At 34.7% G+C, this 16,353-nt stretch overlaps 1 protein-coding gene across 1 annotated transcript; it reads left to right on the forward strand.

Moving 5' to 3' along the window:
- The first annotated feature begins 23 nt into the window (after positions 1–23).
- On the forward strand, positions 24–16,010 carry RBM11 (RNA binding motif protein 11). Its single transcript, XM_008581371.1, has 5 exons — positions 24–127; positions 3,360–3,522; positions 4,797–4,869; positions 11,550–11,646; positions 13,325–16,010. Exons 1-5 carry the CDS (start codon positions 32–34, stop codon positions 13,610–13,612), a joined length of 717 nt encoding a protein of 238 aa, XP_008579593.1. The 5' UTR covers positions 24–31; the 3' UTR covers positions 13,613–16,010.
- The last annotated feature ends 343 nt before the right edge of the window (positions 16,011–16,353 follow it).

Consider the following 16,353-nt stretch of genomic DNA (forward strand, 5'->3'; position numbering starts at 1 on the left):
CCTCCTCCATCCTGGGACCGAGACCGGAGGGATGTTCCCTGCTCAGGAGGAGGCCGACAGGACTGTGTTTGTGGGGAATTTAGAGGCCCGAGTGCGGGAAGAGATTCTTTACGAGCTGTTCCTTCAGGTACCGTCCGCTGGGAAGGGGCGGCGGGGGGGTGGAGCGCGTCAGGCCCAAGAGCAGCCGGGAGGCGGGGCTCACCTGGACCACCACGAGCCGGCCCCCTTCCCGCCCCATCCTGGGCCTTGGTTTTAATTTAGTTTTCGTCCTGGCCCACCTGTCTCCAGGTGAGCGGCTGGGGAGAGACGTGACATAGAGTGCGCCCCATCCCCAATGCAGAGTCCTGAGGGTGGGCAGTGAATGGAGTCCACCCAATCCCCAGCCCTGGGTAAGGCCTTTGGAGAGGCTGCCTGGGCCTTGGGTGTGCTCGGGCAGAACAGAAAAGTGCTCTGTCACTGTCTTCCTTCAGGTGATAAACAGCCTCACGCCTTACATCCAGCGAAATGAGAGATGTAGCTTTTAAAATGTTTCTCTATACATTACTCATTCCTTCAAGCCCATTTATGCGGAGAGGTCTTTATGATAAATGAGATTTGAGATGATTTGGCAGCCAGTTTACCATGACTGTGACTAACTGATTCCCTGGCCAAGGCCCTTCGGAAAGTTTTGGAGACCTTTTACCTCCAGCATTAAACCTTCTGTGTCCTGTAAACATCTTTTGTGTACACCTGAGTCTCACTTGCTATATAGTCACTCAGCCATTCATCTAACCGTTTTAATGATCCAGAATTACGGGGCAAACGCTAAGTAAGGTGCTGCGCTTACAAATTTAAGAGTCATCCTTTTGATCTTTCTGAAAGGGGAAACATAAAATAAATTACCACAATTTAGGATAATCTACAAAAGCGGTACAAGAGTATAGAAAAGTGGTTCACAGTGTGAGCTCTGAGGTCAGCTATGTGACTTTGGGTCAGTAAAAGAATATTTCATTGCCACAGTTTCCTTAAAGGTCAAATGGGAGTAATGGTATCTACAATATAATGTGATTGTGAGGAATGAGTGTCCTAAACTAGGTAAAATAGTTAGAGCAGAGCCTGACACTTACAAAGTGTTTGCTGCTGCTGCTACTACTAATAGTACTACTATTACTATTAGTAATATACTACTAACATCAAGAGAAATCAAGAGTTACTTCCTCCTGTAACAGTAAGGGAAGACAAACAGTCAATCGCGGAACTAAATTTCCAAGATTGAGTATGAGTACCAGCGGAGAAAGAGGTTCTTTATTTGATTTGGAAGGACCTACATTTGTCTCCAAACTTGACTTAAAGCATCCTTCTGTTAATTATAGATACATACAGTTTGGTAGAGAGGATTCTGTCCAGGAACACAGTTTCCTTTCTTGGACATAAAACTTTTTATTATCTGAAGAATATTGTTCATTTTAAGACTTGTATGCTTATCCCTCTAATTTGCCATCTTCTTAAACTTGCCCTTTTTTTTTTAAACCAACTCCAATCCATGTCTGTTTTTCCACCAAATATCACTTGAAACCTGTCACTCTAACTAATAGAAAAAAGGGGAAAAAAGGAATGTAAAGTAAAACTTAGTTATCTTTCTCCAGAAGGCTTCTTTGGCGTCGAGCCTCCAGAAAAGGGGGTGGGGGAAGATGGTGGTGGGGTTGGGATACTCCATACAAACACATTATTTCTAGTCTGCAAGGACTGGATCTGTTTCAGTTGTATGAATTCATAAGACTATATATAATACATTATTTTTTATAATTTTCTTTTTTCACCTAAACAAAATGTAAATTTTGTCTAATAGATCAGGTAATAAGCATTGGTTTTTATTTTTGTCCAGGTGCTGGAAGGATTTGCTAAAGTGAGGTATCTTTTCCAAAGGCTTCAAACAAGCAAAACCTAACAAAACTTGACAACTTGCCGCACTATTTATGTGTTTCATTCTGGTTTTAAAAGTCTATAAAATGTAGTTGTTGCTATAAGCAGGTCTTCTTGTTGAATTTTACCTTTAAAAATACTTTGGCATATCTAAATTATGTCAAAATTCAGATTATTTAAGCACATTCATCCCTTTATGATTCCATATATTTAGTATCAGTAAAATTTGTTTTATTTTTATTACTGTACATTTATTTATCCGTTTACTAGTTTCTTTCAAATTTCTGATTATACTTTGAAGTGAGAAAATCAGCTTTAAAATACTAGATTGAGATTTGGAGGAGAAAGATAATGAATTCAGTTTCAAATATGTTGACTTTGAACTACAATCATATAGAGGTCTTTAGGAGACTGTCTTCATGGAAGAGACATGATTAGGAAAGACAGATTCGTTGATAAGGTGGTCCCTGGGAGAGCACAGAATGGAAAGGGAAAGACTGAATTCTGAGATACAGCATCATTTTAAAGGTGATGATTAATGGTTTTCTTTAGTTTAAAAGCAGTTTTTTCTGTATTTATTCAACTCTACCAAGAAAACTAATCAATCATTAAAGTATGAACCACTCACCATTAAATCATCTGTTTGTTAAGTCTTTGTGAATGCCTCCTCTGATCATTGTCATGGTGGTAATGTAATTTTTTCTTAGTTGTAATTAACACTTTTCTACAATATTTGGCTCTGCTTTTTTACTCTTTGTTGCTTGTTGTAGGTTTTTCTATCAATACAATCTGAATATTTATAATTTATAGTATTTTATTCTGTTTTAGTAATACATTATAGAATAATATCTCCAGTTGTTAGATTTAGAGCCTTTCTAATTTATGACTCTTACAAATAGTGCACCTACTTAAACATATTAAAACGTTTTTCCTTTGGGACTGTTTACCAAATGGAGTTACCAGATCAAAATATATGATTAATTTAGTTTCTCTTGTAATGATTTGTAATCTTCTTGACAGAAAAAATTAGACTATAATACAGTGTTGCCAGCTTTTTTGAGGATAATTCAACCAACAACGAGTTTGTCATTTCAATTCATTTTTGAGTTGAACACTGCTACTGTGTATAGAGACAAAATACTATTTTAATCTTAGATTTAAGTGCTCTCAAAATTGGTTCAAGCCTAACAAAAGAGTAATCTATCTTTCCTTTTAAGATTTGGAACTGTTACTTAGAATTTCTTGTTCTTAACACCATGAAGTTTTCTTTGATGAGCCATAAAATATAAAGTATGAGAAAATGGGATATTTATTATTAGGAAGATACATTATTAGCTGAGCTACATAAAGCTATTGCTAATAGATTTTTTTAGTTTAAAGTTGAATTTACTTGATTTATGTGAGTGTAAAAACAAATCTTTGGATTTATGAGAAAATAATTTTTAAGTTTCTTATAGGCTGGGCCGCTAACCAAAGTGACTATATGCAAAGACAGAGAAGGAAAGCCAAAGTCTTTTGGATTTGTCTGCTTTAAACACCCAGAATCGGTGTCATATGCCATAGCTTTGCTGAATGGAATTCGTTTATATGGAAGACCAATTAATGTGCAATATCGATTCGGTAGGTTCTTGTCACTGATGAATCTTCCAAGTGTGTTTTGTGGCTGCTGCTATTCTCTGAGGTGTAAGCATTTTGTTTTCTATGTAGTGTAAGACAGAAAAGTTCCTCTGTTGTCACTGTTAGATTTTCTCAGAATACATGTCTAATTCATGATACTATATAATTAATTAGTATTACCCATTGTATTGCCAAACCTATAGCATCTTTTCTATGTTTAAATTTAAGATATTCTGTTTTAGTATCAGCCAGCAAGTAGCTATGATGGTTGTTGTTGGCTCTTATAAATTGAATAAATCTAAATGAACTGGGAACGCACAACTCCAGCATTTATATAGCTAATATTCTTGTCACTGTTAATGTGTGGTATCAAATACTTACTATTTGGAAAATAGAATGGGCACATTAGTCCTTATTTTGAGAAAATCATTCTATACATGTTGTCCTGGATATAAGCCCCTGTAAGAGCAAAGTGGCCAAAGGCAGCTGTAGAGTGACCCTTACTAGGGGTGGAAGAAAGCTCCCTGACATGAATGATCTCAGACACCTTCCTCTGTGCACATGTCAGGAACTGGCCTTCTATGGTAAGATGCCCAGAGAATGTTATCCTATTACTTCAGCCCTTTCGTGTTCCAGGGGACTGACAGAGGCCATCTGGTAATTCTTGCAGTACTCACATTACCTCCCTTAAATGGTTCAGGCTAATTGATGTCTCACTCATTTGTTTCTTATTCTTCTTACTATACTAAAACCAAATAATAGCAAAAACAATGCTTTCTTGCAGAGTAAAAGTGCTTCTCTTTGCATTTTTTCTTCTTTTTTCTTTTTTTAATGTGTGGCTGCATTGTGCTGTCTGGTACTGTCCAGTTAACTCACACAGGCTGGTAGAATAGCCCAGGGCATATTATGTCTGACACATCCTGTGTAAGGTCAAATTGGCTTTTTTCTGTGCAAGTCAGAGAACTCATGCCTTCTACACTTGCGAATTTTAGTTTACAGATGTGTAGAACAAAACCACATCATGTATCTTATATAGTCCCGTGTCAGTGTAATTCTTATGTATAGCCACTGCTTTGGACAAAGCTTGTTATAATTCATTCATTTGTAGTAATGCAAACAATCTGTAAATATGATTTGGAGGTCAGGTCCATCTTATATGAGTATGGAATTTTAAATCAATACTGTGGTCTAAAAGATTTTGAGTTATTTTATGGTTTAATGTTAGAGCTACAAAAAATTGCACCATGAAGTAATCTGTTATTCTATTTTATTTGAAGGGAGTTCTCGCTCTTCTGAACCAGCTAACCAAAGTTTTGAGAACTGTGTTAAGACAAATTCACACAGCTACAGGTAAATAAAAATATATTTTTCATAAACGTGAAGCAAATAAATATGTTCCTGTGCTAGGAAGAATTTTTATATATTCTGGACTATGGCAAACTTTTCCACTTAGATATAGGAAAAAATTAAGGAATTCATTTTTTCTGAACCCATGAAAAGTAAAAGGAAATATTTTCATTTAAAGTTCAGTCTTAATATTTTCAGTAGTTTGTTGTAGACATTTACATTTGTAGTGTTCTTTATAGTTTCCTGTATGCTTTTTATAGCTGTTCGATCATTTAAGCATATAAGGTCTTATTGTGATGGGTCATAAAGGTACTGTTATCCATATTTTGTATTTGAGTAAATGGAGATGCAGAAGTTAAACAATTCTCAGGGTCACAAGGGTGATAAAGTCCTAGGCTTGAAACGAAGTGTCTGACATTAAGCTATTCAATTATTTATTTTTACTATTTTTTTAGAACTTCTCTGTATTAATTTCCAAAATATTCTAGAATTTTGTGTAGCCTGATTTCTTGATGCCATGGTAGCCTCAGGTACAGTATCAAGCAAGCTATTCTACAGGTCAGGAAACAGAAAGGCTCTCAAATCAAATCAGTTTAAAAGACAGTGAAAAAGCAGAATGAAAGATATTGGATAGATTAGCCCAATTAGGATAGGGTGCTAGTGGGAAGAAGGACTAACTAGCTGAGTTTTAGTTACACTGATGTTCACATGCCTTGTTTGTCTCTGCTGTTTCAGCCTTCCCCACTGATAGTGTGGTTATTAGGACTGGAGTTGAGGTTTGAGTAAGGGTATACATGGAGCTAATGTCACTCGCTTGCTCTCCAGAAGAGTCAAGGAGCAAATACACCTGACTGCAGAAGTATCTTGCTGGTTTGTCTGCTGGATGGCTACAGGTTTTATCTAAGATTCTTAGGCAGAGTGAAGACGAGAGAAGCATAACTGTTAGCCCAGAGGTGGTGCAATCAGAACTTGGTATTTTTCTTCCCATTCAATCTATAAGTAGCACTCCTATTTGTTTCATCATATCTTCTATTGAATCTTTCTTTGGCCTGTATTATGGGATACTAACTTATTTACTATCTTTTTCATGTATAGAATGAATTCTGCCTTTATCTCACAAGTTACTTGCTTATCTTATCTCTAATAGTTTCATTACTGTCTCATTAACTACTTACATTCTGCACAAAGCATTTCTTATGAGTTTCATCCATCCTGCTTGTTGTCTTCTGTAAAAGAACTGAGTATTCTCAAGTAAACTAACAGTAGCTGAACCTGCTATCCCTATAATTTATATCAGCCCTCTGAGGCATAGGAGAGTGGCCTTTTAGGATTGGCAAATACCCAAGCTTATCTTTAACAGAAGTATTGCACCCCAGTAAAACACAGTGTACTCCATATCTTTATTCTTCCCAGCGAAATCAGAAGTTAAGAAAAAGTGCTGCAATCAGATTGCCTGAATTTGAATTCTGCCTCTGCCACTTTATTAACAGGGGGATCCTGGACAAGTTATTTAACGAACTCTGTACACCATATCTGAAATGAGGATAATACCTCAAAAGGTTGCTGTGAGAATCAAATTTTATAGTGAATTAAAGGTATTTAAAATACTGGGCACATAGTAAGTTTTCATGAAATGTTAGCAAAATGGATTTACTGCTTTNTTCTTCTTTTTTCTTTTTTTAATGTGTGGCTGCATTGTGCTGTCTGGTACTGTCCAGTTAACTCACACAGGCTGGTAGAATAGCCCAGGGCATATTATGTTCTGACACATCCTGTGTAAGGTCAAATTGGCTTTTTTCTGTGCAAGTCAGAGAACTCATGCCTTCTACACTTGCGAATTTTAGTTTACAGATGTGTAGAACAAAACCACATCATGTATCTTATATAGTCCCGTGTCAGTGTAATTCTTATGTATAGCCACTGCTTTGGACAAAGCTTGTTATAATTCATTCATTTGTAGTAATGCAAACAATCTGTAAATATGATTTGGAGGTCAGGTCCATCTTATATGAGTATGGAATTTTAAATCAATACTGTGGTCTAAAAGATTTTGAGTTATTTTATGGTTTAATGTTAGAGCTACAAAAAATTGCACCATGAAGTAATCTGTTATTCTATTTTATTTGAAGGGAGTTCTCGCTCTTCTGAACCAGCTAACCAAAGTTTTGAGAACTGTGTTAAGACAAATTCACACAGCTACAGGTAAATAAAAATATATTTTTCATAAACGTGAAGCAAATAAATATGTTCCTGTGCTAGGAAGAATTTTTATATATTCTGGACTATGGCAAACTTTTCCACTTAGATATAGGAAAAAATTAAGGAATTCATTTTTTCTGAACCCATGAAAAGTAAAAGGAAATATTTTCATTTAAAGTTCAGTCTTAATATTTTCAGTAGTTTGTTGTAGACATTTACATTTGTAGTGTTCTTTATAGTTTCCTGTATGCTTTTTATAGCTGTTCGATCATTTAAGCATATAAGGTCTTATTGTGATGGGTCATAAAGGTACTGTTATCCATATTTTGTATTTGAGTAAATGGAGATGCAGAAGTTAAACAATTCTCAGGGTCACAAGGGTGATAAAGTCCTAGGCTTGAAACGAAGTGTCTGACATTAAGCTATTCAATTATTTATTTTTACTATTTTTTTAGAACTTCTCTGTATTAATTTCCAAAATATTCTAGAATTTTGTGTAGCCTGATTTCTTGATGCCATGGTAGCCTCAGGTACAGTATCAAGCAAGCTATTCTACAGGTCAGGAAACAGAAAGGCTCTCAAATCAAATCAGTTTAAAAGACAGTGAAAAAGCAGAATGAAAGATATTGGATAGATTAGCCCAATTAGGATAGGGTGCTAGTGGGAAGAAGGACTAACTAGCTGAGTTTTAGTTACACTGATGTTCACATGCCTTGTTTGTCTCTGCTGTTTCAGCCTTCCCCACTGATAGTGTGGTTATTAGGACTGGAGTTGAGGTTTGAGTAAGGGTATACACGGAGCTAATGTCACTCGCTTGCTCTCCAGAAGAGTCAAGGAGCAAATACACCTGACTGCAGAAGTATCTTGCTGGTTTGTCTGCTGGATGGCTACAGGTTTTATCTAAGATTCTTAGGCAGAGTGAAGACGAGAGAAGCATAACTGTTAGCCCAGAGGTGGTGCAATCAGAACTTGGTATTTTCCTTCCCATTCAATCTATAAGTAGCACTCCTATTTGTTTCATCATATCTTCTATCGAATCTTTCTTTGGCCTGTATTATGGGATACTAACTTATTTACTATCTTGCTGGTTTGTCTGCTGGATGGCTACAGGTTTTATCTAAGATTCTTAGGCAGAGTGAAGACAAAAGAAGCATAACTGTTAGCCCAGAGGTGGTGCAATCAGAACTTGGTATTTTTCTTCCCATTCAATCTATAAGTAGCACTCCTATTTGTTTCATCATATCTTCTATTGAATCTTTCTTTGGCCTGTATTATGGGATACTAACTTATTTACTATCTTTTTCATGTATAGAATGAATTCTGCCTTTATCTCACAAGTTACTTGCTTATCTTATCTCTAATAGTTTCATTACTGTCTCATTAACTACTTACATTCTGCACAAAGCATTTCTTATGAGTTTCATCCATCCTGCTTGTTGTCTTCTGTAAAAGAACTGAGTATTCTCAAGTAAACTAACAGTAGCTGAACCTGCTATCCCTATAATTTATATCAGCCCTCTGAGGCATAGGAGAGTGGCCTTTTAGGATTGGCAAATACCCAAGCTTATCTTTAACAGAAGTATTGCACCCCAGTAAAACACAGTGTACTCCATATCTTTATTCTTCCCAGCATTTCTTTATCAGTGAAATCAGAAGTTAAGAAAAAGTGCTGCAATCAGATTGCCTGCATTTGAATTCTGCCTCTGCCACTTTATTAACAGGGGGATCCTGGACAAGTTATTTAACGAACTCTGTACCCCATATCTGAAATGAGGATAATACCTCAAAAGGTTGCTGTGAGAATCAAATTTTATAGTGAATTAAAGGTGTTTAACAGAAGTATTGCACCCCAGTAAAACACAGTGTACTCCATATCTTTATTCTTCCCAGCGAAATCAGAAGTTAAGAAAAAGTGCTGCAATCAGATTGCCTGAATTTGAATTCTGCCTCTGCCACTTTATTAACAGGGGGATCCTGGACAAGTTATTTAACGAACTCTGTACACCATATCTGAAATGAGGATAATACCTCAAAAGGTTGCTGTGAGAATCAAATTTTATAGTGAATTAAAGGTGTTTAAAATACTGGGCACATAGTAAGTTTTCATGAAATGTTAGCAAAATGGATTTACTGCTTTGGTAGGGGAAGCCCTATAGACTTATGGATCAAGCCATATATATGATGTTAGAACTTCCCCTCTTCTAACACTAAGTAGAAAAAGATACCTCTTTCTCCTCAGGAATCAGGAAGAAACAAGATATTGACAGGATTTGGGCAGAAGAGAAAAGACTAGATGGGCACTAGGCAAAATGGATTTACTGCTTTGGTAGGGGAAGCCCTATAGACTTATGGATCAAGCCATATATACGATGTTAGAACTTCCCCTCTTCTAACACTAAGTAGAAAAAGATACCTCTTTCTCCTCAGGAGTCAGGAAGAAACAAGATATTGACAGGATTGGGGCAGAAGAGAAAAGACTAGATGGGCACTAGAAGATGGCAGTAAAACGCTTGTATTCTCTGCTTATGTTTAATACACTCTTTCAAAACCATCACAAATTCTAGGGTAGAGGCTCAGAGTTATGTGTGGATTCTATGTTACTACATTTTGTTGGCAGTACTTTATTCTTCTAGTGTTTGTTATATTATAAAGGAAGTATGAAAGTGGGTTATATCCTAGAATTGATATGCAGAGAGAAATAGTGCCCATGTAATGTTTTGGTCTTTGGTCTTCTTGGAAATGGGTTTTTGTGTTTCTTGTTGCCTTTTCTACCTTCTGTTTTTAATGAATAGTTCCTGTATTAGTTTGCTAGGGCTGCTGTAACAGAGTACTACAAACGAAGTAATTAAACAATAGAAATTTATTGTCTCTCAGTTCCGGAGGTAGATGTCCAAGGTTGAGGTGTCAGCAGGATTGGTTCCTTCTGAGGGCTGAGAAAGAATCTTTTCCAAGCCTCTCCCTACCTTCCAGTGATGTGATGGGGCTCTGGTATTCTTGGTTTATATAGAAGCATTACCCAGATCTCTGCCTTTGTCTTCACATGGTATTCTCCCTATATGTATCTGTCTCCAAATTTCCCCTTTTTATAAGAACACCAGTCATATTGAATTAGGGGCCCATTCTACTCCAGTATGACTTCATCTTAATGACATCTGCAATGATGGTTTCCAAATAAGATCACATTCTGAGGTACTGGGGGTTAGGATTTCAACAGCTGGATTTGGGGGGAACATAACAACCCATAATAGTACCCAATGTACATATGATTCCTCGGTGCAGACAACTCTGCCCTGAGATTCACGTAGGAAAGACAGTGTTTTTAGAGAATCTGCACCTCTTTTCCTAAAGATGCCAGATCTTCGCCGCTCTGTGATCTCATTCCACCTTTAATCTTGTTTCTTTGCCACTTTCCCCAACACATGCTCAATCTCCCTGAACTCTGTCTCCTAATCAGACTGTGATGTTTTTCTCCTTCCTCTCACCAAAAAATGTTTCATTTTTTGCATCCTTTGTTCCCATTCATTTCTCAACCCCATGGTTGCACAGACGCTGCTCATTTGAAGGTTATCAGGAACCTTCTGATCAGCAATTCAGTGGCCTCGTGCTTATCCAGTTTACTCTTCTGTAACAACTGACACCTGTCTAACTCCTTTCTTAATGAAATTCACGCTTCTGCTGGCTTCTGAGATAGTACTCTCACCACTTAGAAATGGGGTCTCCACCTGACTGCTTCCTGTCATTCTCCTTCCCTCACTTTGCTTCTCCCTGCCTGTGCTGATTTCAGACTTTCACACAAGACACTTCCTATCCTAAGGATTAGTAGTTTTAGCATTAAAATTATGATGTACTACAGAGCAAGTAGACTATTGATGAGTAACTTTAGAGTCCAGCCAGTATTTGTAACATCTCCGTAGAAGCAAATGTTACACTTATAAATGCAACTTTGGGACACCACAGCTTTTAAATTAGGATTTTTTTTTTATTATTTCAATTAATGTGTGGAAGACATTAGCAAACATGTTTATATTAACATCAGCAGTCCATTTAGGAAAGAGCATAATGTTTATAGTTAAATAGTAAAGATACCTTTAAAACTAAATTGAATTTTTTTTTTTACTTTTTACACCTGTAGAAGATTGAAGTGTACTCTTAGTGATTATTAATGCCTTGTTTTGCTCTGTTAATATCTAAGTGTTCATTGTCTTTATATAAATATAACATTGTCTAACATTTTCCAATTAGAAAGCCAAATGTGGTTCTAAATATTCAGATTTCAATATTTAGTAATTAAATAATTAAGATATTGCTGTGTCACTCCATGATCAGTATTTGTGTTAATTCAGTTAATTAATCTTAACTGAATGCTATCACAATCTCTTTCCTCTCTCTTTTTAATTATGAAGAGCTGTAATTTTCTAAGGGAAAAGGACACTTGTCCATAGGAATTTTAAGATTTTATTGCTGCTGCTTTTATCTCCTCAAAGGAATGAAGAAACAGTGAGCAGAACTTCCTTTCCCATGCAGTTTTTTCCAATTAATAATACCGCTTTACCTCCAGAATACTTTTTCTTTCAGAAGATGGTAAGTTTGATATGCATGTGGTTCAGTATATAATATGATACAAACTATGAAGAACGTGAAAACTATTTGTAACATTTGGTGCTCAAATCTAAACCCAGGATGAAGGCAAAAGATGCCCCAGCACTGTCCCCCATTGGTGTTCAGCTCTAACACGGTCGTCTTAAGTCCCGTTATGAAATACCTCAGCTAACAGCCAGTGCATCCACAGAAGAGGGGTGGGTGGTATTGAAGTGACACTAGTCCAAGTCAAATTTGAGTAGTGAGTCCTCCTCTAAGTGAATGTTTTAAATGATGTTTTAAGAATTGAATAATTTTGCTTAATGAAGCATTTTTGTATAAAGTCAGTTATAAGTAGATTTCTTTTGGACATGGATTTTTAAAAATAAATTTCTCTTTTTAACTAAAGGCAAAACTATGAAGGTTTTTAATTGATAAACTACATTATTTACAAAGACTCTGAAAAATTGGTTCTGGCCTAGAAATCTTAATTATGGTTTTATTGTTGAAGAGGAACTTAATTTTTTTTCTTTCAACTCCTCATTTTATACATAAAAAAAAAAAATGAAGTCCAGGGATATTAATCAATAAACCCAACATTACACAGCTTGTTAGTGACAGATGTTGGAACTAACAGGTCTTTTGATTCACAAGTTGTTATTTTTGCAGATACCCAACTTATATGTGAGCTTTAGATTTTTCAAGTATCCACTTTCAATTTGTAAACAGGAAGAAATTTTCCTGTGAAATGATACTTTAATTTTTGGGGAAAAAACTTAACTATAGTAAAACATTAGTAAACAACTGACTGGTTTTCACCCGAAACTGTCAATGTCTTCTTCCCTGAGTTTTTTTATCTTTTGGTAGAGATGGCAGGGGTGAGGCAGGAAACACAAGTTCATGGTATCTCTATTAATCTTTAATCTGCTTTGAATAGTTAGAAATTTGAATTAAGAACTTGTTTTTTTTTTTAAAAAGGAAGCATAACTAGTTGATGTTGCTGTACAGTGTGAGAGCTATTAGCCACATGGACGAAGGAGCTGGGTTTTTAATTTTATTTAATTTTAATTAATTTAAATTAAAATTTAAAAATGGACACTTGGTTTAGTTGTTGGAAACTTTTAGGACTATTTGAAACAACTTGGGTATGTGAATATGTTTGTTCAACTGTAAATTTTATGTAATCTAAATTCAGATCAAGTATCTTTAAATGAAAATTTATCATCCAAATTAAGATATAAGTAAGTATAAAATACATACCAGATTTTGACAACTTCATATGAAAAGAAGTAAAATGTCTTATTAATAATTCTTATATTAGTTACATGTTAAAATGACAAAATTTTGGATATATTGGGATAAATAAGTATATTATTTAATTTTACCTGTTTTCTTTTTTGTATTATGACTACTAGAAATTATAAAACTATATATGTGGTTTGCATTATATTGCTGTCGGACAGCACTAATCTATATTGTAGTAACTTACACACTATCTTCAATCTTTGTTAACCATTTAAGGAAACTCCTACAACCCTGCTATAAAAAGTCACTGTTTTTCTTACACGAAAACATAGTTCGGTGTAAGAAACTGTGGCTATTTGTATAATGCATGTAAGCTGTTAACTTTTTTTTTTAACTTTTCAGATTGTTTTGGTAGATGAATGTCTTTTTTTCACAGCAGTGGCATGCATATAATCCAATGCTGCAGCTTCCTTACTATGAGATGACAGCACCACTTCCTAGCAGTGCCTCCCTGTCTTCCTCACTCAATCATGTTCCAGATCCAGAGGCTGGATCCAGCTCTTACGAATGGACTCACCAACAACCAAGTAACTCTGACCTTTATCAGATGAATAAACGAAAGAGGCAAAAGCAAACCACTGATAGTGATAGTAGCACAGAAAACAATAGAGTAAACGAATATAGCCCAAAGTTCCGAAAGTGTAAGAAGAAGAAAAGATATTAGCATTATCTTCAGGTGAAATATATCTACACTGATCTCAATAATCTTAAAAGAAAAAGAGAAAAAAACCTTTCTCTGTTCTAACCTTTCTCTGTTCTACTAAACGACCAATTTGATGGCTGTCTTGTCTTTTTGAAATATAGAACAGTATAACTTAGGTGATTTGCTATTCAATTTTTGCCTTGAAGGACAAAAGCTTTTTTAGAATATGACGTACTACTTTTTGTATTTGTCATGGTATTTTTGACCCATTTCAACAAGAAATATACTTTGTGTCATTTTACTGTAGCACTAATGATGAAATTTCACTAAACTATTAATCAAAAGTCACTTATTGGACACTCACAGATTAGGCACCATGCTCTCCCTTAATTGTCACCTATAACCCTCAACTATAAATAGGCTGAGATTAGAAGTGGAGTGGTGGATTTTTCTCTGAAAGAAACTAGTGCAAATATTTAAGAGTTGCATGTTTCTAATGAAGATGGAATAAACAGGCTTAGTTTTCCTTGTTAATAACATTTTACTTTTTATGTTTAAGTATGTCATTTCTGAGCTTTACTTTCCTACAGGTTTATTTCATAAAATGAGGACATATGACAAGGATACCAAAGGAAAGATGTTATAGTGGAACTAGGTTTGGATCATTCCCTTTTGATGTGATTGTATATAAATACGGATACCTGCCTCTCTACTTTTCACTTATTAATCGTATATCATGAAAATTAGTTGGCTAAGTAAGTATTTTTTATTCACCTCTTGCTGGCAAGGCCTGAGAAAATATATTTAACATATTTAAATCTTGATAATAAACAAGTAAATAGAATGATATTTTATTAATGTATGATATTTAATATTTGTCATCCAAATCAAGTTTCCTATTTTTAGTTCATTTATATTAGAAGATAAATATACTATATGTAAAATTAATGGTTTATTTGGACATTTTTATTTATTTTACAACTTTACATAAACTAGGATGATGAAAATCATATATTTGCTAAATCTAGTTGAAAGAATTATACAACTATTGGGAGTTAACCACCCAATTCAGTAGGAAAGGCCATGCTTGGATGTTTCTTTTGTATGTTGCATAGCACTTTATAGATATTTATTATTTAAAAGAATGAATACATGTTTTAACAAAAGGAATAATTGGATTTAACTCTTGTTATAAATATACAATGTAGTGAGGTTTAAAACATAAATATTAGTCTATTTCCATTTCAGCAATATGAAAAATTAAGTTCTGCTCTGTATAGCTTTATCTATATTTTCATATTCTTCATATTCTTAATATTCAAAGTGGAAAATTTAGATTATTTTTTAAAAATCCACATTTTTGCAATTTAAAATAATGCCAAAGGGGAAAATATGTTCCCATTTAATTAGAAAATAATATCTTTAAACACATTTACTTTACCTCAGCCTTTTTTCAATTCTTCTACAGTTTACCTTAGCCCTAAGTTATTTTATTGTGATTGATATTATAGGAAATTTGTATACAAGAAATGTTTCTTAGCAATTAAGAATAGCATATATGTTAGAAAATTATCTTGAAATACCATTACATGAACTAAAATGTTAGAATTGCAAAAATTCTTATAACTCCTTCCATCATGGATAGGAACTACCTCAGTATCAACTTTAACAATTCAACCAACTTGAACCAACCAGAATGCTAAGAAATTCACCTATTTACCAGAGTGTCTTTCATTATTAAAAAATATAAAACTTCCTTTAAATTGTTAATATCTACTACAATCGTATATAATTTTAAGTTGTGAATTTTCCCAGTGCTATATAGTTGAGTTAAGGGTCATTCAAACTATTTGCCTTAGAGAGTTTTATTTTCCAGTTTTAATTCCCCACTCTCAAAATCTATTTATTTTTAAGTACATATGTGTACAAATGCTAGAGGAAGCTTGGAATTTGAAAACAAAATCAGACATTTTGTATATTCTTATATTCCCTAACTTTTTAAAAATGAGTTTCTGTAATGGATAAGGCAGTGGTAAAACAAGAGAAAAATTACTTATAAATAAAGTTGGTGAAAAAGATATGAGTGCCAAACATACATTTGAAATCTGCTGAAATGACTCATCCTGAACTATGGTTTCAAATGTGTAGACGTTTAGACAAAGGCATCACCTTTTAAATGTAAGCATTAAATGCAGTTATTGTAAGATATACAATGACTAATTTATTGTTACATGATTATTATAAAATTCTGATGTAATAATTTTATGGTTACCAACTTAAAGTTCAATGAAAGAAAGAGTTGAGAATTATTATACTTCCTTTAGTACTGTCCAGGTGCAAAAACATTGTACACTGACTGTAATCAACCTCTACTTTGTATGGCTAAATACTAATAAACTGATGGGTGGTTAGAAAATGATATTTCTCTCTTGCCAATACTTCCAACAGTGTATCCCCAGACCTTTTTCTTCATTGCCTACTGAACATAGCCACTTGGGTGTCTCATTAGCACTACAAATTCAACACTTTCCATTTTACACTAATTTTCTCCCCATATATTTCCTTCTTTGCACAGTTTTGGCTAATGTTCCACTATTGGCCAGTTTTTCAAGGATTGAAATAGTGACCTTGCTTCAGTAACCTACAGAGAACTGTTTCAGTCTCTCTTAGCCTATTTTCGTGGTTCAATCAAAATGAAGTACTCTTGATGTCAGGCACTTAAAGAAATGAAAATGGGCCCATTCATTGGGAATATGAACAGA

The sequence above is a fragment of the Galeopterus variegatus genome, unplaced genomic scaffold (assembly GCF_000696425.1).
Source record: "Galeopterus variegatus unplaced genomic scaffold, G_variegatus-3.0.2 Scaffold2337, whole genome shotgun sequence".
Classification (NCBI taxonomy): domain Eukaryota; kingdom Metazoa; phylum Chordata; class Mammalia; order Dermoptera; family Cynocephalidae; genus Galeopterus; species Galeopterus variegatus.

Coding starts and splice junctions, on each gene's coding strand:
- RBM11 (XM_008581371.1), top strand. CDS start 32: ATGTTCCCTGCTCAGGAGGAGGCCGACAGGACTGTGTTTGTGGGGAAT. Junction 3,523..4,796: donor TAATGTGCAATATCGATTCG/GTAGGTTCTTGT, acceptor TTTTATTTGAAG/GGAGTTCTCGCTCTTCTGAA. Junction 4,870..11,549: donor ACAAATTCACACAGCTACAG/GTAAATAAAAAT, acceptor ATCTCCTCAAAG/GAATGAAGAAACAGTGAGCA.